Genomic DNA, 21,764 nt, shown 5'->3' on the forward strand with positions numbered 1-21,764 from the left:
GAGGCCAAATCCAAGGAAACTCTTCATATGACATACTTTATTTCCAATCTACAACCATTAAAAACCTTTTGTAAGTTTACACTGTACAGTTATTCTTATGTCTGAAATAAGACACAGGGGCAGGGAGAGCTGGCGGATTGGACCAGTTGTCCTAGCACCCAATCCATCTTGGGAAGGAGCCTTTTGAAGACAGAAGTGGGGAAGAGAAAACAGTGGACAGGAGAGGCAGACAGTTTGGCCCAAGGATGCCCTTGGTCCCTTCCCTCCCAAAGGCCCTTCCCTGGGGGCCCCCCAGGGCCCACAACTGCAGGACCCTCACCAAGAAACCAGGCTGGGCAGGAAGGGGGCTTCACAGTATTGGCAGGTGTTGGGGAAGGGGGGCCAAGGTGAGACGACAGGTTCTGGCTGTCTTCCCCAGCTGCTGGGCGTTGGAGCTGTTTTTTGGCACTGTCTATTCAGTTTCCCTGGAGGTGGAAGGAGGAAGGGGAGGAGCTAGGGATTTAGGATTCTTTCCTTGAGGAGTTAGGTTTTTTACTACATGAAGAGAGGCCATGCTCCTATGGTGAGGTTACCAAGGGATACACGGTGAGGGTGTTTTTCTCCTGCTCCCCTTCCCCACCAAGGACTCATACCTGCTGCCTGGCTAGCACAACCCTACATGGCCTTTTATGAGCAGAGCTGGAACTAAGCCAGAGGCAGGGAAAGGAAAATTATAGCCTTCTTCCTGCCCTCCAGCTTCTAGGAAAAGAAGGACATAGTTGTTTTGTTTGGCAGGGAGGGGTGGGCAGGGAGAGTTCCCAGTCTCTCAGGCATCTAGATGAGATTGGTATTTTCCACCTGTTCCTGGTCTGGGCCAGCCTCAGTCCTTCACCAGGCTACACTGATTGATTGCTAGTGTAGGTCAGCAGTTGACCAACTCCTGTTGTATGAGAATCACCTGGAGGGCTTATTAATAACCCCCAACTTGCTGGGCCCCACAACAGAATTTCTAATTCCAAAGGTCTTGGGTGGGGCCAGTACTTTTTATTTCTGTCAAGTTCGCAGGTGATGCTCCAGCTGCTTTGAGAACCTCCAGGCACCTCATTCTCAGCAACTTGGTGTCCTGAGGCAGTGACAGGGAGCTGGGCCACAGCTGGCAAGGCCCAGCCTTTGAGGCACCAAAATACCCGGGAAGCTTCTGGGAATAGTCTTGTGGTGAGTCCCCTGTGCAGAGAAATAAACTAAGGCACAGAGATCAGAGGCAGAGTAGAGAGAGAGCCAGGATACCAGGGTCCAGTGGAGAGAGGATGGTGATGCAGGATCCCAAAACACAAGGGGTGTTCTGGGGCCCTGAGGATAATCCTGATGCACATCATAAAATCATAGAATGGGGAGGCTCTTAGAACCAGGCAAATGGAGAAGAGGTCTCACACTTGGACCAGGTCTCCAGATTCCCAGCTGAGGTTCCTCTTCACAGAACAGTTTGGTATCAGAATTGACTGTAACAAAGCATCCAAGCCCTGACTACCTCAGCCCTTCAAGGATGCTTAGAGGAAACCAGAGCTCCTTTCCTTAGGGTCTGGGGTCTCATGGGCTGGTCAAGGGCAAGGAGGGAAGGAAACAGGGCTGATGGGATAAACAAGGGAGGGTCCAAGGAGGGCGAGGGAAGAGTAGCAGGCGGTGAGGAGGACCCCTGGGCAAGGGATGTGGGCCCAGCATCATGTTCCTTGAGGTTCTTGGGTCTATGGATTTTGCAAGCTTTAAACGCCATTGGGGTAATTTGTAAAGCCTGGGCGAGGTTCTGCTAGGATAAGCTATTCTGGAGGCAGTGAGGCCCAGGGAAGAGCAGAGAGGATAGTGCGGTGTCAAATGTACAGACAGACCAATGGGTGAATGACCTAGGAAGAGAAGAACCCAAGCCAGACTACATCTACTTTCCAAACAAGGCTAGGCAGGACTGAGGAGGGTACAGGAGCCCAGAAGGAGGCATTCAAGTCTGCCCCACCCAACAGTGAACAGTAATGGGGTCCTGAGCCTGGGACAGAGAAGATAATAAGGTTCAAGAGTGGACCTGGGGGATGTCCTGCTCAGTTGGGAGGTTGCTGGGGCCAAACCCAATGTGAAGGGCTGGCAAGGCTAATGCTGTCTGAGGTGTTGGAAAGGTGCCTCCTTTAGTGTGAGAAAACACAAAATAAATAAAGCAGAACCCAAGAAACACCACCAAATGTGACAGCAAACATCAGAGATGGACGACCACAGACACAGGCACTTCCTGGACAGGATGGAAATGTGAGCCTGAGGGGGGCAGGGAGGGGTTGCTGATGTACCAGGGAAATCCATGGCAAGGGAGCCGAGCTGGAGAAGCTGTTCTGGGAGCATTAAGGGATGGGTGCTAAGGTAAGCTCGGGTGTTAAGAGGAACACCTGGCCAAGGGCCAGGGCACTTGGTTTGTTGGTGGGAACCAGCTGAGAAGAGGAGGCAGGAGGAGAGGAGTTTTGGCGGAAGATGGTAACAGAGAGGATGGGCAGGAGGAGGGGTAGTGAACAGACTGATCCCAGAGAGAGGAAAGGGCTCGACCAAGAGCAAAGAATGTCAGGGTGGAGGGGTCTCATTCACCGCTGGGGATGCAGCACCTGCTGAGAGTCAGGAAACATGGGTCTGGTCCTGTTTAGTTTGACCTTGGGCAAGCCACTCTCTTCTCTGGGCCTGATTTTTCATCTAAAAAGTTGAGGGGGTTTGACACAAAAGGACAGATACTATGTGATTCCATTTATATGAACTACCTAGAATAGACAAATTCATAGAGACAGAAAGTAGAACAGAGGTTACCATGGACTTGGTGAGGGGGTGGGGAGATGTTATTGTTCAGTGGGTACAATTTCAGCTTGGGTGATAAAAAGTTCTGGAAATGGATAGTGGTGACCATTGCATGGTTTCGTGTCTGGGTTAGATAGTGGCATATTCTGGGTGTTTTGTACCTACACAAAAAAGCCCCCAGTGGGGCAGTGGGTTTACACAGCAAGAAGGATGGAGTTGGGCCAGGGGATCCGATGGACCCAGGTCCTAGTCTAGGCTCGCTGACTTCCCAGTTAGGGGACTCTGGGATGAGATCTGCACCTCAGTTTCCTTATCTGCACTAACCCATCCTACCAAGGCTGCCTCCCAGAGCTGTCCCTGAGAGGTCTGAAGGAGACGGGGCGGTGGGGGGGGGGGGTGTGGAGGGGTGGGGGGAAGGAGAGAGGGGAGCAATTTCTAGATAGTAAAGTGCTCTAGGTGGGGTGTGTACAGGATGAGGATTATTATGACTGAAGAGGTAGTAGGAGCTTGTGGGGGCTGGTGAGGCTGGAAGGTGAGGGACATTCTGGATGGGAGGGGAGAGGGAGGAAGAGCCTGAAAGTTGGGTGGGCAAGAGGACAACAGGCTGGTGATGAAACCGTGAAAGGTGCACAGGGATGGGTATGATGGAACCATATAGTGGTCAGCGTGTAAGAGGGTCAAGTCTTTGGGCCCTTGACTTTGTCATCTGGGAGAGCAACTGGGAGAGGAGTGTCCCTGGGGGAAGACCAAGAGGTGGGGCCCATTTTGAGTTCACAGAAAGCAAGACCTCTTGGAGGTGGTTTTAAATTGGTCCGTCTTTGGTGGGGATCAAAGTGGGAGGAAAACAGGGAGACAAGAAACTGGACACAGATGCCTTGTGCATGCAAGATTTAGGAGCCACTGGTGTGCCAACGTGGTCTGATTTTCATTTCAAATACAATCACTGCCACCAGGAGGATCTAATTTGGCTTTGGGAAGAGGTCAGGCACAGAAAACATGAGGTCATCCAGTTTAGGTCAATCTGGGCAATTGACCAGGTCAATTAGGTCAATCAGGGTCCCCTGTGTTCCCTCCCCGGCCAACTGGTGCCAACACACTAAGCCTAGTGGTCTGTAGGAAATTAGGACCCCTGGGTTCCTTGGGACTTTGGTGGAAGAGAGTGGAGATGGCAGAAAAGGAAGAAGGATAGAGGGAGTCAGGGAGAAGGAAGAGGAGGAAAAAGTTCTGGGAGTAAAATGGCAGAGGAGGAGTAGGAAGGGGGAAAATGAGAAGAAGGGCAGTGTTCCTTCCTGGGTGCTCCAGGGGAATCCCCACTGTGGGTCAGGCAGTTTTCTGCTTTGGGAATGTTACCAAGACTTAAAAGGCATTTGAAGAAACAAACAAACTTAGAAATTACATTCCAAAAGAGTAGAGATTTTACAAACCAACCCCCCACACCCCAAAAAAGAAAACACAACCAGTTACTAATTAAAATGCTAAAAATCAAACCAAACCAATATTTACACATAACATTTTCAACCCCATCAAGCCCCATGTCCAGAGGCTTCTGTAGGAACAGTGATGAGTGACCTTGCACAGTGGCATGCAGGAAGTATTGAAAACCAAGATCTGGAGCCTCTGACACCAACTGGAGGGCCGGGCAGCCAGGCGCTGAGACAAGAGATGGCAAGGACAATCTTGGACGAGGACGATGGTAAGGCTGGGCGGTCCATAAGCCTCAGGGCTCAGGTCTCGCGAGGATTTCTCCCCAAGGCTGGGAGTGCTACCTCCCTGACCCTCCACGGCTTGGGGAGATGGCAGAAGGCCTCTGGTGGCGTGTGGCCTGGTGTGAATCCCCTCACCCGGACATAACCTTGGAGGGGCCCCCTGACCTTTTGGGTGGGAGCAGTGGCACCCCAAAGGGGACAGGCTCTTGGCTCCATTGGCCTGCCCACTCTGCCCGCACAAGTCATTATGGCATGAGGAAGTACCTGGTCAGACCGACATGACCCTCACATTCTGCCCATTGGGGATGGATATGAAGGACTTTGGTGACTTGTCCAGGTGACCCTGAAAGGGCAGGACTGGGAGCAGGTGGGAATGCAGAGGTGTCTCCTGAGTCCTGGGGACAAACAAGCAAAACTGCTGGCTTTTGGTCTTCCTAAATTCCACAGACAAGTGGCTTTATTCTGGTATTTCCACTCTGGGCCCCCAGCCAGTTGCAGGAGGTCCACGCATCTGCGTGTGTGGGGGCATGTGTGCAACCGAAATGGGTTTACTGGCACTGACAGGGAGGCCAGCTGAGGCCTTTCCCGCCACATTGCAATGAGCCACATGGCAGAGTCTGTCTGATGGCTCAGGCAGCTCACGTGGGACGTGGGCAAGGGCGGGCAGTGGAGCTGGGGCTGGAACAGGGGCCAGGAGAGGCCATAAGGCTAAGGAAAGAGGCTGGTGAGAAGGCTGGCAGGTGGTGAGAGCTGAGGCAGGCTGGCACTCTCAGGTCCATGTGCAAAGCTGCAATAAACAACATTCTCGAAGTTCAGTCCTGTTTTCCTGTGAGTTCTCATTTGGGGAATTTGGAGAGACAGCCATGCTCTTGACAGAGCCTTAGGAATCTGTGTTTGACTCCTTAAAAAAAGGTTTCTGAGGGAGGGAGGAAAATGAAGGCAGATGGAGAATGTTTGGGAAGTGGGGACGGCGGCCCAGCCCTCCACCCTGTCAGTGAGCGTTTACAGACTGACTGCTGGGGGCCAGCCAAGTACCTAGCAGTGAGTGAAAAGCAGTGCTCTGAGGCCAGATGGTCAGTGGTACTGGGGAGCAAGCTGCAGGGCTCCAGTTCTACTGGGGAGGGGGGCCCTCCAAACTTGACCAAGAGACCAGAGCTCAGCTGCCGAGCTGCCTCGTGGGCATGGGGGACCCCATGCCTGTCCATCGTGTTAGAAGCCTCACTTTGTCCCAATGGCAAGAATACATGTCAGAACCTCCAATAAATTACCTTAGGGACTTTGGGGTAAATTAAATTATTAAAATAAAGTAAAACTACCTTAAATATTTATAGTAAGAAAACTTCAAATAAACAACCGAGGAAATGTGTTTCCAGGCCCCAGTCTACTAGCGTGTCCTGGGGCACTGGCCTCTTGGAGTGCTCCTTGGCCTGGTGTGGCCAGTTGGGAGTCTCTTATTGGGAACATGTCTCCACCAGCCACAGGATGTAAACACAGTGGAGATGTGTCATGCCTCTCCAGGGTGCCAGGGAAAGAGGCCCCCAGCCATCAAGGCAGTGGGTATTTAGGCATTTATCTGTGCACCAGGTCTTGAAACTGACCCTACCTATTTCTGTCTTTAAGGTGTTTCCTGGCAAGGTTGGTGCCCCGCAAGCCACCTTGACCAGGGAGGCAGTTCCAGTGGCTACCCAACCCTGAGCCCCACACTTTTCTACCTCATCTTCCAGTCCTTGCTGCATCCAGGCTATGCACAGGGAGATCCAGGGCTCCAGGATTCCAAGCAGATGCTGGCCCTGGCTACTGCCCTATCATACCCCCTAGAGCCATAGCAATCCAGAGCAGTGGGGCTGGGAGGAGGAAGAAGTGGGGAGAAGGAAGGGATGGGGATGATGCCCACCTCAGCTTCACCAGGAACCCCACGTTGACTCTTACAGCAAAGTCTGTTCTTCTCATTGGTGTTTCCTCCCCGTGAAGGAGGACGTGGTTGGCAGGGAACATCTCTGTGAGCCTTTTCCCCTGAGGAGCATGGCCAGAAGTGTATCCTTTCCTTGGCTCTTCTGAGAAGGGAGTTTGGGCAGAACGAGGCAAGTCTCTCCCAATGGATGGGCTCCCAGAGGATCTCTCTGGAACCACTTCCGAAGCCTTCCTTCCACTCACTGCCTTCCCCTGGGAAGTCAGAGATCACCACCCAGCAGTCAGCAGGAGACCCCGCTTTTACCTGGATGGGAATGCTGTTGTCTGGCAGTGGTGCAGCTGCTGTCCCTCCAGGGTGAGACGATGCCGACGACATGGGCCCCTCGCCTCGTCCCCTCTCCGTTTGTTCCCCTCAGCTATCCAGGGAATGGGCTGGTTGAGGTGGGGAGCACGGCTGCTCTGTCACTCGCTGGGGGGAGCTGCCCTCTCCTCCCCACCCCAGCCGGACTCTGAAGGATGCAGCCTGCACTTGGAAGGAGAGTGGCGGATGGCAGCGCGGGACGGCCGGGCGAAGCAGGAAGTGAGAGACTGAGTACTGCAGTCACAAACAGCATCCTAGGGGAAGAGAGGAGGAAGTCAGAAAGAGCCAAGAGGCACCAGCTACCCAGAGGCTGGGTGGCCAGCTGGGCAAGGAATTTGGACCCAGCCTTGCCTGAGGAACCGGTTCCCAGAGGCTGTGGCCCCTCTCTAGACCAATTCTTTATAATTGTTTTTCTCCCATTAGAACCATAACAAATGTTCATAAATAACATTCCACAATGTAATCAATTCTGGAACACACAGAGAAAAAAGTAGATGTTATCCGTCAAACATAAATTCTCAACACATTGCACACCCATACATTTATCAAAATGACATCATCTGCTACAGCATAGTTTGTAGCTGCAAAACATAAGCACTTTTCTGTCGTTATGTATATCTAGATTTCCTTCTTCTTAATGGCTATATACTATACATTATTCTACTGAATGGAAACACAGTACCTTAATTTATTTATCCAATTCATTTTTTACATGGCATTTTAGATAGTTTCTAATTTTTTTTACTATTATCAACACACAGGGATAATGGTTAAAAGTGCTGCTATAGAACTAAATTGCTTGGTTCAAATCCTAGCCCTGCCATTTACCAGCTGTGTGACCTTGGATAAGTTACTTAACCTCTCTAAACCTTGATTTCCTTCTCTCTAAGATGAAGGACATGATGCCTTTCCCAAAATGTTGTGAGGGTGAAATTAAATATAACAGGCAAAGCATTTGGCATAGTGCCTACTAAGTACACAATAAATGTTAGCAATTTTTATTAATAATGCCATACATTTATTTATACAAGCATGTTCTCCCACCTCTGTGAATATTTCCATAGGCTACATTCCTAGAAGAACTACTGAGTCAATGGGTAACATGATATTTTACATAGTGAAAAATATCTGGATCAGCTTTAAAATCAACATCCAAAATACCACCTGTGTCTCTTGATATACATGTGGTGATATGGGTGTGATGGTTAATTTTATGTGTCAACTTGACTGGGCCACAAGGTGCCCAGATATTTGGTCACACATTATCCTGAGAGCTTCTGTGAAGCTGCTTTTGGATGAGATTAACCTTTAAATCAGCAAAGCATATTGCTCTCTCTAATGGGGGTGGACCTCATTTAATCAGTTGAAGGCTGGAAGACCAAAAACACTGACTCTCCCTGAATAAGAATTCTTCCTGCCTGATGGTCCTAGGACTGGAACTACAATAGCTACATGCGCTGTACTGGAATTACATCACTAGCTCTCCCGGTTCTCAGGTTTTTGAGCTCAGACTGGAGCTAAACCATCAGCTCTGCTGGGTCTCCAACTTGCCAACTTATCCTCTAGGTTTTAGGACTCCATAATTATGTATGTGAGCTGCCTCCTTATAAAAAAATTCTGTCTCGGGGCGCCTGGGTGGCTCAGTTGGTTGCACATCCGACTTCAGCTCAGGTCACGACCTCACGGTCTGTGAGTTCGAGCCCTGCGTCGGGCTCTGGGCTGATGGCTCAGAGCCTGGAGCCTGCTTCCGATTCTGTGTCTCCCTCTCTCTCTGCCCCTCCCCCGTTCATGCTCTGTCTCTGTCTCAAAAATAAATAAACGTTAAAAAAAAAAATTAAAAAAAAAATTCTCTCTCTATACACACACATGTACACAGACACACGTATGTATACACACACACAGTCTATTGATTCTGTTTCTCTAAAGAACCCTAATACAATGAGTGTGTTTGGTCTATGAGACTTCAGTGAGGCATATTTTTATGATATGTTCAGTATGTACATTAAACGGAAAAATTTTTTAAAGTTAAAAAAAAGGTAAGAATTTAAAATACTTTTTTTGGGGCGCCTGGGTGGCTCAGTCGGTTGAGCAGCCAACTTCGGCTCAGGTCACGATCTCACGGTCCGTGAGTTTGAGCCCCGCATTGGGCTCTGTGCTGACAGGTCGGAGCCCGGAGCCTGTTTCGGATTCTGTGTCTCCCTCTCTCTCTGACCCTCCCCCGTTCATGCTCTGTCTCTCTCTGTCTCAAAAATAAATAAACGTTAAAAAAAATTTTTTTTTTAAATACTTTTTTTTTTAAGTAAGGCCTGCTGGTTCGAGAGTATGAAGAAGTACTAACCACGTACACTAGAGGCTGTAGAAATTAGGCAAACTCCTTTTTTTTTTAATGTTTATTTATTGATTTTGAGAGAGAGAGAGAGAGAGAGCAAGTGAGGGGCAAAGAGAGAGGGAGAGACAGAGAGTCTCAAGCAGGCTCCACACTGTCAGCACAGAGCCCAGCACAGGGCTCAATCCCACAAACCTGAGCCAAAATTAAGAGTTAGACACCCAACAGACTGAGCCACCCAGGCACCCCTGGGCAAAATCTTTTGAAAGACAATTTGGCAAGGTGCCTGGCTGGCTCAGTCAGTGGAGCATGTGACTCTTGATCGGGGGTTTGTGAGTTCATGCCCCATGCTGGGTGGAGAGATTACTTAAAATTAAAATCTTAAAAAAAAAAAAAAAAAAAGACAATTTGGCAATATTTATCAAACGCCTTTAAAATGTTATGTTCTTTTATCCTGTAATCCCATTTCTGCAACTCAAACCTAAGGAAATAATCTGAAATGTGGACAAATGTTTTTGCACCTTGTCCACCACAGCATTATGTATGATAGATAAAAACTAGAAACCACCTACACATACATACAAACGGGCCAATCACAGCCCATGCCACCTCCCTGCCCTCCACCTACAACCTTTACTGAGTGCACCGCAGGTCATGTGATATCACCCATGTGATCTCACGTGATATGGCTAGATCAAGGTGGTACTGCACTCAAGTTAGACCAATCCCAATCTCTTCTTTCTTCTAGTAATCTGAAATTAGACAGAGGGATTTGAGTCAGTGTCTCTTAGATGTTTGAACTAGAAGATGTTATAGAAGCAGAGCTGGGACCATATATGCAAAGGCAAGAGAGAGAGAGAGACAGGAAGAAAGTAGACATCAGAGAAAACAAAGCTCAAGGGAGAGGACAGGAAGTCAGAGAAGGTGCTGAGGGCTTCGGGTCCTTATGCCTGGGATCCATAAGATGTTCCACCATTTCCCTTTCTGGAAAACTAATTTATATGCATTCTTTTACTAACATGCAAATAATCCCTAACCAAATCTGAAATTGATATCTGGGGGTGCAGGGGTGGCATGTGCAGCAAAAGATTCTCAGAGGAAATAGAAGCACTTAGGCAAAGAGTCTTAGGGGGTAGGCTGGGGTGTGTGGGAAAATGTTTAAATTTTTTTTTTTAACGTTTACTTATTTTTGAGAGACTGAGAGAGACAGAGCACAAGCGGGGGGGGGGGGGGGGTAGGGGAACAGAGAGAGAGGGAGACACAGAATCCAAAGCAGGTTCCAGGCTCTGAGCTGTCAGCACAGAGCTTGATGTGGGGCTCAAACCCATGAACCATGAGATCATGACCTGAGCCAAAGTCGGACGCTCAACCGACTGAGCCACCCAAGCACCCCGGAAAATGTTTAATAACTAGTTTTCCAGGAGCGAGGGGAGAAGTCCTGATTTGGAGCACCTGTCAATTTTCATGGTGTAAATCCTCCTACTGTGGCCGATCTCCAGGTGCTTTACTGCACACAGAGATGCACACAACTGGCTCTCATGAACCAAACACACTGGCTCCATTGGGTTGCAGGAGAGCAGCGAGTACTCCTCTTCCCTGGAGGGGATGCTAGCAATTTCTCGTGTGTGGTGGTCAGATAAGTCATGTTCACTAGTTTCTTGTATTCAGACCATGTATCCATCAGGTCTGGGGCCTTCTAATCCCCATTCCTTCCTTCCTTTCTTCCATTCATTCATTAAAGTGGGCTCTACACCCAACATGAGGCTTGAACTCACGACCCTGAGAATAAGAGTCACGTGCTCTACCGACTAAGCCAGCCAAGTGCCCCACTAACCCCCCATTCCAGACCAGCAAAAAGACTTTTTGAAACACACAACCATATTCCTGAGTTTGAAAGCCAAAAGAGTTTGGACATTAAGTCAACACCCCAGACAAGAAAAAAGAGAAGGCCCTTCCCACCTACCTCATTGGGAAGGACTGTGGCTCCATCTCCATCCCGGGGGACACCATCCTTCCCCACCTGGGGGAGCACCGAGAGTCTGGCCTCCTCGCTGCTGCCTGACTTGGCTGCCTTCTTGTTCAGGATCCTGGCCATGCCCTCTGGCTGATGGTAGCTGGCTGGGGAGAGGGGCTCCGGTTTCTTGGTGCTCTCCTCCCCTGCCGCCGAGGTGGGGCTTGGTGCCCGGCCACACACGTTGCGGAAGAACTCCTGCACGATGCCATACTTCGGAGGCTCAGGCTTGGCCCGGGCCTCGGACATGCCCAGTTTCCAGACAGACTCCGTGCTCCCCGAGTGCTCCACAACACTGAAGAGGCTGGACAGCCCGTCATTGATGTTCCTCAATACAGGGCTGTCCCGGGTGGTGGTGGAGCGGGCCCAAGCGGAGCCATTCTGCTTGCCTTGGTGCAGGTTCCACAGGCTGCGGTCCTTGGCGCTGTCCAGCTTGGACACGGACCGCCTCTGGAGCTTTGGCGAGCCATACTTGGGCGAGCAGCACGGCCGCTCGATGCGCGAGTGCACCTTGTCCAGGGAGGAGGAGATCTGCTTGCTGCGCACCGACACGAGTGATGAACTGCGTGGTGACCAGCTCTTGCCGTGGAGACTGCTGCGGGGTGGGTCCGTCTGCAGGCCCACGCTGACCGTGCGGATGGTCTGTGTGCCCACACTGGCCAGGCCCACTGTCTGGCTGGACGTGCTCTTCACTTTCTTCTCCAGCGAGCCTGAGCGCATGGCCTGGCGCACGCAGTTGGTGATCTCCTTCATGTCGTCGCTCATGTTGCCAGACATCTCAAAGTCATGCAGGGCTGCCGGGAAGCCGGGCCCTGCCGCAGAGGGGCTGCCCCCCGAGCCTGCGTCCAAGCGCTGCCGTGAGAAGTTGCAGAGCCACCGGCTGTAGGAGCTCTCAGCTAGCCTGTCAGCCTCGGCTGACTCTTTGGGTTTGGCGGTGGTGAAGAGGAAGCCGGGCTCGATGATGATCTTGCCCTCCCTGTCGTGGACCACGGGGACACCCAGGCGCCGGGCCACTGGGGGACTGTAGTACACGCGGATACCCGTCTTATCAGGAGCCGTGTAGCTTCGCTGCATCTGCCTCCCTGCCGGCTCCTGGCAGCCCAGGGAGCCCAGGCGGTTGCAGTCCCGCGGCGAGAGCCCTGGCTGTTCCTGGGCATCCTTCTCTGAGTCCACCGGCTGGGTGCCCACAAAGGCAAAGGCAGGGTTGTTGGGCAGCTTCTTGCCTCGGGCAGCTTCACCAGCAAGGTAGGGGGAACAGTCGAGCAAACTTTCGAACTCAGACATGGACGAAACAGATTTGGTCCTGGGAGGAGCAGAGGAGGAAGAGCGAGGTTAGTGGAAGATAATGGAAAGAGAGCAGGCACTCTGGTCTTCTTCGCTGGTCCACAACTGGGACCACGACCGTCCTGCTCACGTCTTGTGGAAGACGCTATCGGTGCCCTGCCCCACATCGCCTCCACACCCACACCTACACACCCAACACAGCACACTCCGAACACCTGCCATTCTCCACCAAAGGGCTTTTTTTGTGACTGCAAGAGCACACTTGGCCTCCATGCAGAGGAAGCTACAAATATCACAGAGTTTTGCCCCTACACACAGCCCCCAGCAAACAATGGGTGGGAGTTGGTAGCTCAGTACCCAGCCTCCTTGCTCTTCGGACAGGTGACTCTGAGCTGCACGTTCCACTCGGGCTCCCAGGGTTCCTCAGCGAAACTGAGCTTCGGTTGTCCGCGGAATGACAACATCCCCCTTTGTTGGCTGCCTTCCCTTCCTTGTGTCACTTCCAGTGTTTCCTAAAATCCCTTCCCAAATAAACGACCTGCACTCAAATCCTTGTCTCAGGATCTTTGAGACAAGTTCTCAAATCCTGTGTTTGCTTTTGGGGGAACCCAAATAAGATGCCATTGAACCTCTGGCACCTGTGTTGCCTGACGACCTCCAGTGTCAGGTGCACATAAATGCATCTCAGAGGTCAGACCATTCGGCCCTCCAGGGACTCTAGGCGACAGGTGCTACGGTTCCCACTCGAGTGAGATGGGAAGGATCACCCAAGGTCGCCTTCCTAGAAATGGCACAGCTGGAATTCAAGCCCCACACGCTGACTCCGGAGCCCACCCTCCTACCCTGGGCCTGCCTGGCTTGAGGTTCCTCTCATGGCCCAGATGGGGTTCTGTTGCTCTCATTCTATTCAGGGTTTTGTAACAGTGGAGGTATGGCCCTGATAGCCCCAGGATCTCCCTGGCCACAGCTCAGGGCTGGGCCCAGAGGAAACTGCTCAGTAATCCCAGGAATAGCCCAGCCTGGTTCCCCTAACTCCAGACACAGGAAGGAACCCCAAGCGGAGCTGAAAATTTCTTTCCCAGCTAGGATGTATGGGGTCCCAGGTTTTCATACATATCCACAATCAAACAAACAAGAAAAATCAAGGGCTGGAATTCTAATTGTCCCAAGCTTCCTGGCTTCTCAGTGGCTTCAGTTCCATAGAAACCATATCCCAGGGCTCCATCAGCTCTGCTGAGGTGCTGTGGTGGACACATGGGGCAAGGGAAAGAAGACAGACAAGGAGTGGAGCAGGGAGAGGGCCTGAAGGGTTGGACAGGAGAGGGGCTGCAGGGCAGGGCAGGGCAGGGCAGGGCGGGGGGAGGGGATGCCAGCACCTTTTTAAGGCAGTTCCCCCAAGCTCAGCTTCAGAAACCCCCTCCTTGTCGAGGATCTTCTCACTCCGCGTCTGTCAAGGAAGAGAGGCAGGAAAAGTGAGTTCTGGCCACCAGCACACCAAGGGAAGGTGACAGGAGGTCGGTGTGGGAGCCGACCCTGGATCCCACGCCTGAGTCTCCTCTTGTAGAGCAGGAGTGAGGTCAGCACCGGTCTGGAATCCCTGTTGGTCAGTTTCTGGCTACAGGGCATCTATCACTCCCTCCATAGGTATGTGATCCAGACTTGGTCAATCAGAGATCCAAGAAAGAACCCTGGGAAAGAATCTTTTTAGAAGTTACTCTGGGGGTGCCTAGGTGGCTCAGCCAGTTAAGGTCTGACTTCGGCTCAGGTCATGATCTCACAGTTTGTCAGTTCGAACCCCATGTCAGGCTCTGTGCTGACAGCTTGGAGCCTAGAGCCTGCTTCCTATTCTGTGTCTCCTTCTCTCTCTGCCCCTCTCCCACTTGTGCTCTGTCTCTCTCTATCAAAAATAAATAAATGTAAAAAAAAAAGAAGTTATTCTGAATGTGGTGGCAACAACAAAGCACCCAACAGCCAATGTTCAGCTAGCAGTGATAGCAGCGGCCTGATGTTTCCTGCTCAGGGCTTGTCTCACCCTCATTCCAGAGCAGGTCCCCTGGGACTTGCACAAGTTTTCAGAACCTGTGTCACCAGCCCTCTTGAGCCCCAGTCAAATCCTCTCCTGCCTCAGCTCCCCACAATTTTGTCGCTTACAACCAAATCCCCTGACACACCACTTCCTCAGGCTGTCATGAGCAAAGAGCCTGTATGCCCACTGTTTCCTTACTCAGAATATTGCTATGTGGACAATGCACCTGAGGCTTAAGCAAATGTCACCAACGTGACCTAACTGGTCTCCACAAAGAGGGATGGGCTACAGCACAGAATGTGATTCTCATTTTACCACTGAGGTAACCGGAGCCCAGGCAGGGAAGGATAGAGTGACTTGCTCAAGATCACACAGCTCTTAGAGGCCTTGCTTTTCAGAAAGGCACAAGCGACACCAAAGAGAGGGCAAAGGCCTGGCCAAGAACACGGAGAGACACCCAGCCTCTCTCCCAGGCATGGAAGGATGACACTGCCAGGGGGCTCCTCACAAGTCCCCAACCACTGGCTGGAACTATGGGGTAGAGATGCCAGGATCGAGGAGCCCAAAGTGCAAGGGTATGACCTGTGAGACAGAGTTAGCATCGTCCCTGTCACCTCTCCCACATGCGAGGGGCTTCGCAGTGGAGCCAGGAGCAAGAGAACATGGATGGCCTGCTACCCCCTCACCTCTTTCCAGCTGTTGTCCTGCTTCTCCAGGTCTGAGTGCTTCAGGACCCAGGGGTCAGCAGCCTTCTGTAGCTGGGCAAGAGTAAAGAGGGTGGTCAGTGGCGGGTAAAGCTGGTGAGCGGGCCCTAGCTCTGTGCAGGCCACTCTGCAGGCTCTGCTTGTAGCCCGGAGGACCCAGTCATGGGCTAGGAGACATCTTCCCAGTGGGCAGCGGCTCCGCGCCACCAAAAGGTAGATTTGGAAAATGGCCATGAGAGCAGCCATTTACAGGCATCCTTAGCCCATCATTCTGTACGGTAACCGCTGTCACTGCTACGCTAATTCATGCTGCAATTCCTGGACCAGCTAGGTCAGCTCAGCACCAGCTGGATGACGTCAGAGTGGGGGCTCCATACTGGGCATGCTAAGCAGCAGGTAGATCGAATGAGTAGACTGACCTCTACGCTCTGCTGTGAACGGCTCTTTATGAAAGAGGCAAACAAATATAAACATACGTATCTTATGATTCCATCACTGATTCAAAAAAGAAAAAAGATCTTGGTCATGGGATCAAGCCCCACTGTCAGCATGCAGCCTGCTTAGGATTCTCTCTCTCTCTCTCTCTCTCTCTCTCTCCCTCTGCCCCTCACCTCCCCGCAAAATAAAGAGACATTTAAAATAAATAAATAAAGATTTTTTTAAAAAAGATCTCTGTGAACATAAATTTAAGTAGCAAGAAAGGGAAGAAGTGGGTTGGCGTATGATTTTGCAATATTTGGGTCTTATATAAAGATGGTGTCCTGATTTATGTAATTAAAATAAAAAGTAAAACAAAGGAAAAAGTCAAAATAAAGAATGGCGCATAGCAGCCTGGTAGGTGGCAGCTGGGTGCATGATGTGCACCGTACTGGGGCGCAATGGCCACTGATGGTTTTTCCCATCCCCCTCTTTTGGTCAGAGGACTCTAACTTTCTCAAATTCGGAGGGCTCTAGGGGTAGGCACATGACTTACAACTGGCCAATCAGCCTTATGGAAGAGGAAAACTCTCTATTGCCAGTGGTAAGCTGTAAAGAGATGAGTATACAACTAACAGTAACCATATTTGGTGACAGCTTGCTTAGGAATAAAGCACAGAGGAAAGCAAGCCTGAGAGACTGTCAGACAGATAGACCTAGCGCCTACTGCATTCTCTGAGCACCTGGATCCAGCTATAACTGAAGGAGACCCTAGCCCCGGACTTTTCCCACAGTGAGTCCCCGCGGTGGCTGGGGCCAGCTCGGGCTGGGACAGGCCTCACCTGGCTCAGGCGGTTCTGCAGCTCCTTTACCTGCTGCTCCACCTGCTGCTTCTCACCCTGAAGCCGCTCCACCAGCTGCAGCTTCTCCTGGCTCCAGTTGCGCTCGCTGATCTGCAGCTGCCTCGTCAGCTCCATGACAGCGCTGTAGGACTCCGCCAGCAGGTGCTGCTGCTCCTCGCGCTCCCTCTGTAGGGCTGCCTTCCAGTCGGGCCCTGCCCGCTCCCCAGCCCCCTTGCCAGCCTTCAGCTCCATCTGCAGCAGAAGGAAGAGCAAACTGGGTGTCTGGCACCAGGAGACCCTGCCTCTCTGCCCTGAAGACCCCTCACCTGCTGACCACCTACTCAGAACTAAGCCCTCCTCACAATCAAGGCTTGCAGGGAGCTCTTTCCATGCCAAGCTCTGTGCTTCCCAAGCATTGTCTCAGTATCTTCATGAAATCTCAACAAGACAACTACCTTTTTTGATATTATAGAGAGGAGAAAGAGGTTCGAAGAGGTTATCTGGCCCAGGTCACATAGCTACAAAACAGCAGAGGTTCCTGGTTATTGCTTCTCATATTTCATCAACTCTCACAACTGGTCTGGGTTTATGGTGAGTGCGGGACACGCACCCAGGATCACAAAATGATGTGCAGCAATCAGCCCAGAGTGATGGCTTTCGTGGCACCAAGACTCAGGGTGGCAGGAGGTAAATATGCAGCCTCAAGCATCAGTGTTCCCCAAGTCCCCCAGGCTGTGGTCTCATATGTTAACCCCCATAGGGGCCGGTCCACTTCCCAGTGTGCAGGGGCACTTGGAATGATTGGGTTGTGGGGGGTCAGCAGGAACAGTGAAATGTGCAGACAGGGCAGGAGCTGTGAGCTCTGCAGGGAGGGTTAGGAGGAAAGAAGGGTGGCACTGGGAAGCCAGAAGTGTGTGAACCCTGGGAAGAAGGTTGGGGTCATGGTAATGAGAAGGCAGGAGGAACAGAGAATTGGGAGAAAGGTCAGGTCTGCTGCCTATTAGCTGGATGATCTTGGGAAAGAAATTTAACCCCTCTGTGTTTGTTTCATTACTTGTCCAGCAGAGATCATGGGCCCAAGGGTCCCATGATGCCCAGGAAGGCAGCCTGCAGCAGGGACAGGCTTGGGGAAGCTGGGACCTGAAGAGTCATGACAGGTGGGGGTGGGGGTGGTGGTGGTCACAACAATCTCTCTGAGTGGGAGGAAACCCACCCTCTCACTTTTCAGACCGCAGGAGGGCAACAACTTGCCTCCGGGCACACAACAGAGACCACAGCTCCAGAGCTCCTGGTTAAGGCTCCTTTGATCTCCCTGGGCTGTGGGGAGGGGAGTCCCCCAGTTTGTGGGGAGGAAGCAAAACAAAGCCAGGTAGCAAAGGATTAAGGGGATTCTTATGAGAGGTGGGAGTGAACGAATACATCAGGGAGAAGCCCAGCCATGTGTGAAGGCCGTCACCAGGTGCAGACAGGCATTTAAGCATCTGGCCTCACTTGTGAACCCATGGTGCAACAGAGGTGCCTATGATGTCCCGAGCCCATGTGTCAGTCCTTCACATTCCTTCCCTGGCCCAATGATCCCAGGCTCCAGTGTTTCTGGTACCCTTGCTGTATGATTCCAGCCATGATCTTGCCATCCCTGGGCCACGAGAGGAAGTGAAGGGGTTCCTATGCTCCTAGATCTGACAGCTGTGAGGGTTTAGATGAGGGAAGAACAAAGGGGAAATATCTCTGACAGGTGGGGGACTCACCTGGGCAGTATGGCTCTTCAACTCTGCCCGCTCTGTCTCCCAGGTGGCCTTGGCCTTGGCAAACTGTTGCTGAAGTTCAGTCAGACCACGGCGTTCATCCCGAAGTAGCCAGCACAGCTCCTTCAGCGTCACCTTCATGTCAGCCAGTGTCTTGATATACTCATTGGGCTGCAGATGGGGGCAAGGCCTGGGTCAGGAGCTTCGAAGGCATGGGAAGGGGAGCCTGGGCTGGGAGCACTCACCCAGAGTCCAGCCCAGGACTCTACCTGGTCTCGAGCAAACCGCATGACCTCCCTAGGTCATCTCACCCATAAAATGGGCATGACAAGCCCAGCCATGGCCTGACATGTTCCCCGGCCTCACATAAACAAAAACCCCCGAGGCTACAGCAATTATTGTTCAGCCTAAATGTGAGGTGGGCCTTGGCTTCTTTGAGCTTCTGTAGAGTCTAGGCCCTGAGTCTTTCTCCTTGCCCAAGATCTGCTTGTCTAACCCATCATGGGCCAGATGGGAAATACGAACTACGCAGCCTCCTGACTGCCTGACTCAGTCCCAATCTTCTCTCCTTGGCCAATGACCTGTTTCCCACCTACCCACGCTCACTGTGTATGAACCTGGGAGCCTGACCCCATTGCTCTCTCTGCCCCATGGCTTGATTTGACGGTTCCTGACTCCAGACCACAAGGCCTCTCTTCATATGACCCTCCAACTTGATGTCCTTACCTTCACTATGTACATCCCGAGCCTCAGCCAATCCCAGAATACCCTGCCACACCTTTGCGCATACAATTCTCTCAGTCCAAAAGGGCCTTTTCCCTTCTCTATTATGCAAGCTCCCATTCATCTTTCAAAACCTACCACCTATTACCCCTTCTCTGTGATCCACACAGAATTAACTGCTCTCTTACATGTGATCACAGAGTCCATCATCTGTCACTACCCTGGATGACTCATGAACCCCATAGCACTAAGCATCTGGGGCAGTAAACAGGCAATAATCCTCTGAAGCTTTAGTACCCCATGCAAGACAGGTCAGAGAAGGTGGCAGGAAGTGATCGCTAAATAGACGAACCATGGGCAGGACAGGACTGGGAACAGGCTGGGAACGCACCGTGTTTTGGGTCCAGCTGTCCCCTGTACAGGTCTTGTTATCTGAATGCTGGGCATTTAATTCTTCTTCCTCCATTAGCAGGTACAGCTCCTTCATGCTATTTACCTACATTCAACAGAGGGTAGAAGGGTATCATGCTTGGGAGTCTCACCGTCGGGGGAAGGGATTCAGGCTAGTGGCCCCGATAGAAAGGGTCTTACACAGTCAGGTAGGAAGAGAGAATGGGGGTTTATGGTTCAGGATGAACTACTCTAGTTCAACACCGATTTCCCAAATTTTAACTTTGGCTATTGCTCACCACCTAGGCCTAAGAGCACACAGCTGGAAACGCAGGCCGTTGTGGCCTTCTCTACAACCTCTTCTGGCTCAGGGGCTGTGAGGCATCCCTGAGAGCTACTCAGAATTAACCATGTTGTCAGGCTGAGTCAAGGTAGGCCCTGTGGGTGCAATAAAAGGATCACGGGCACCCCCATAATTATAGATAAATGCAGCCAAAGGTTTGGGTGGACAGAGGGAACCATCCTGGTTTGCTGTGGATGGATTTGGGGCAGAAGTCCAGAGCCAGCCAAGGAGACCAGGGTACTAGGTTCAGGATGGGAATGACGCAGAAGGAAGCCAGCTTCTGACTGGGGTGCTCACCCATCATTCATTCATGTATCCACTCACTGATTCGACAAATGTTTATTGAATACCTATCCTGAGCCAGGCCCTTTGTTCAGAGCTGGGAATATATCAGTGAGCAAGACAGACAAAAGCCCTTTCATTTCCAGTAGCAGGAAATCAAACAGATAAGTGAAATGTATGAATGTCATTAAATGTTTGGAATGTCACATGGAGATATGCCATGGAGAAAGAGAACAAGCAAAGGATTTGGGATGTGGTGCATGTGGGTGGTCAAGGAGGGCCTTAGAGAGATGTGGATATTTGGGCAACGCCCCGAAGGAGGTAAAAGAATAAGCCATGTGAACACCTGCAGGTTAGGAATTCTAGGGAAAGGACACAGCAAACGTAAAGGCCCTGAGGTGGGAACACGTTTGTTTGAGGGAAGCAAGAGAGGCAGGGAGGAAGTGAGAGAGGTACACGGAACAAGGCTGGCTGACCAGGCCAGGGACTTGTAGGGACTTTGGCTTCTGCTCTGGGTAAAATGGGAGCCAGGGGAGGACTGTGAGCTGAGCAGTGATGACAACCTGACTTTCAGTTTCATGAGATCACTGCAGCAACAGAACCCCATATCACAAAACTGCAGGGGATGCCATCCACATGGAATATATGCCACCTGAATACAAGATGCTCAGCTCGTATCCTTCTAAATGCAAGATACTTGGTGGAAGACTGCAAGGGCAGAAGCAGGGAAACCAGGTAGGAGGCTGCAGTGACAATCCAGGCAAGAAGTGACGGTGGCTCAGCTGGGAGGGATGGGAGGGAGGGTAGAGTGGCTGGGTCAAACTCTAAATAAATACATTCTGGAGAGATTCACAATGTGCAAGAAATGCCATTTAAGCCATGTGCCTGGGTAAGCTCCCCAAGGGAGTAAGTGTAGGTAAGGGAGAGATGTGACCCAAGGGCTGAGCCTTGGAGACTCTGACATTAAGAGAGATCAGGGAGAGGGGCGCCTGGGTGGCTCAGTCGGTTGAGCGTCCGACTTCAGCTCAGGTCACGATCTCGCGGTCTGTGAGTTCAAGCCCCGCGTCGGGCTCTAGGCTGATGGCTCAGAGCCTGGAGCCTGCTTCCGATTCTGTGTCTCCCTCTCTCTCTGCCCCTCCCCCATTCATGCTCTGTCTCTCTCTGTCTCAAAAATAAATAAACATTAAAAAAAATGAAAAAAAAAGAGAGGTCAGGGAGAAAAGAAGGGTTCAGCCAAGGAGATGGAGAAGGAACAACCAGTGAGTGAGGTGGAAGGAAACCCAAGAGAGTGTGATGTCCTAGAAACCAAATGAAGAAGGGTTTCTAGTGTCAGGACAGGCACTGAGGCTTGCAAGTATGTGAGAGGGAGCAGGGCCTGCCTGAACAAACACCTTATTCTGTCGCTGGTCACGAGTATCTAAACATACAGACTTCGGTTGTCTGTATACACAGGTGCACGATTCTTTCTCTAAAATCCTTGGGGTTGGGTGTGCTTGGAATTCAGAATGAAAGGGGATTTAGAAAGAGAATGTGGTACCTACATTGTATATTGTACAAATAAACTGCCCCAGTGGGGTCTGGTGTAACACTCTATGCTCAAGCACACTGATGTTTCCTCTATAAACATATGAATATTACCATGAAATTGGATAAATAAAGGTTTTGCTGCCAAATGAATGTTAGGCCCATCTTTTCCCACTGAGTTCGATACAACAAAACATAGCTCTCAGAGCTTCTGGAGTTCAGAATTGAGGCAAAGAATCAATGATCTTTATCTAATGATAATTATCTCTGTATCATAGCATATTTGTAAAGATGAAATGCAATAATCCACCTAAAGTACTTAACACAGTACCCAGAACACCATACTCAATACCTGTGGGTTTTTATCATTCAC

The 21,764-nt window shown here is 51.1% G+C and overlaps 1 protein-coding gene across 3 annotated transcripts in view; it reads right to left on the bottom strand.

Annotated features, from left to right (window-relative positions):
• Nucleotides 1-9: 9 nt before the first annotated feature.
• Nucleotides 10-21,764, bottom strand: part of MTCL2 (microtubule crosslinking factor 2) — a 72,373-nt gene continuing 50,618 nt past the window's right edge. For 2 of the 3 annotated variants that reach the window (XM_086702142.1, XM_086702140.1), the window contains 7 exons: nucleotides 19,244-19,348; nucleotides 18,133-18,300; nucleotides 16,385-16,636; nucleotides 15,108-15,179; nucleotides 13,772-13,842; nucleotides 11,064-12,414; nucleotides 10-7,028 (listed from right to left, as the gene is read on the bottom strand). In XM_086702142.1, the coding sequence (XP_086558268.1) occupies nucleotides 6,876-7,028; nucleotides 11,064-12,414; nucleotides 13,772-13,842; nucleotides 15,108-15,179; nucleotides 16,385-16,636; nucleotides 18,133-18,300; nucleotides 19,244-19,348 (2,172 nt within the window). In that variant the 3' untranslated portion in view covers nucleotides 10-6,875. The remainder of the gene's footprint in view (nucleotides 7,029-11,063; nucleotides 12,415-13,771; nucleotides 13,843-15,107; nucleotides 15,180-16,384; nucleotides 16,637-18,132; nucleotides 18,301-19,243; nucleotides 19,349-21,764) is intronic. The other variant, XM_086702141.1, reaches the window with a different exon arrangement.

Source organism: Puma concolor, chromosome A3 (genome assembly GCF_028749965.1).
Source record: "Puma concolor isolate L17-30 chromosome A3, mPumCon1.1.hap2, whole genome shotgun sequence".
Classification (NCBI taxonomy): domain Eukaryota; kingdom Metazoa; phylum Chordata; class Mammalia; order Carnivora; family Felidae; genus Puma; species Puma concolor.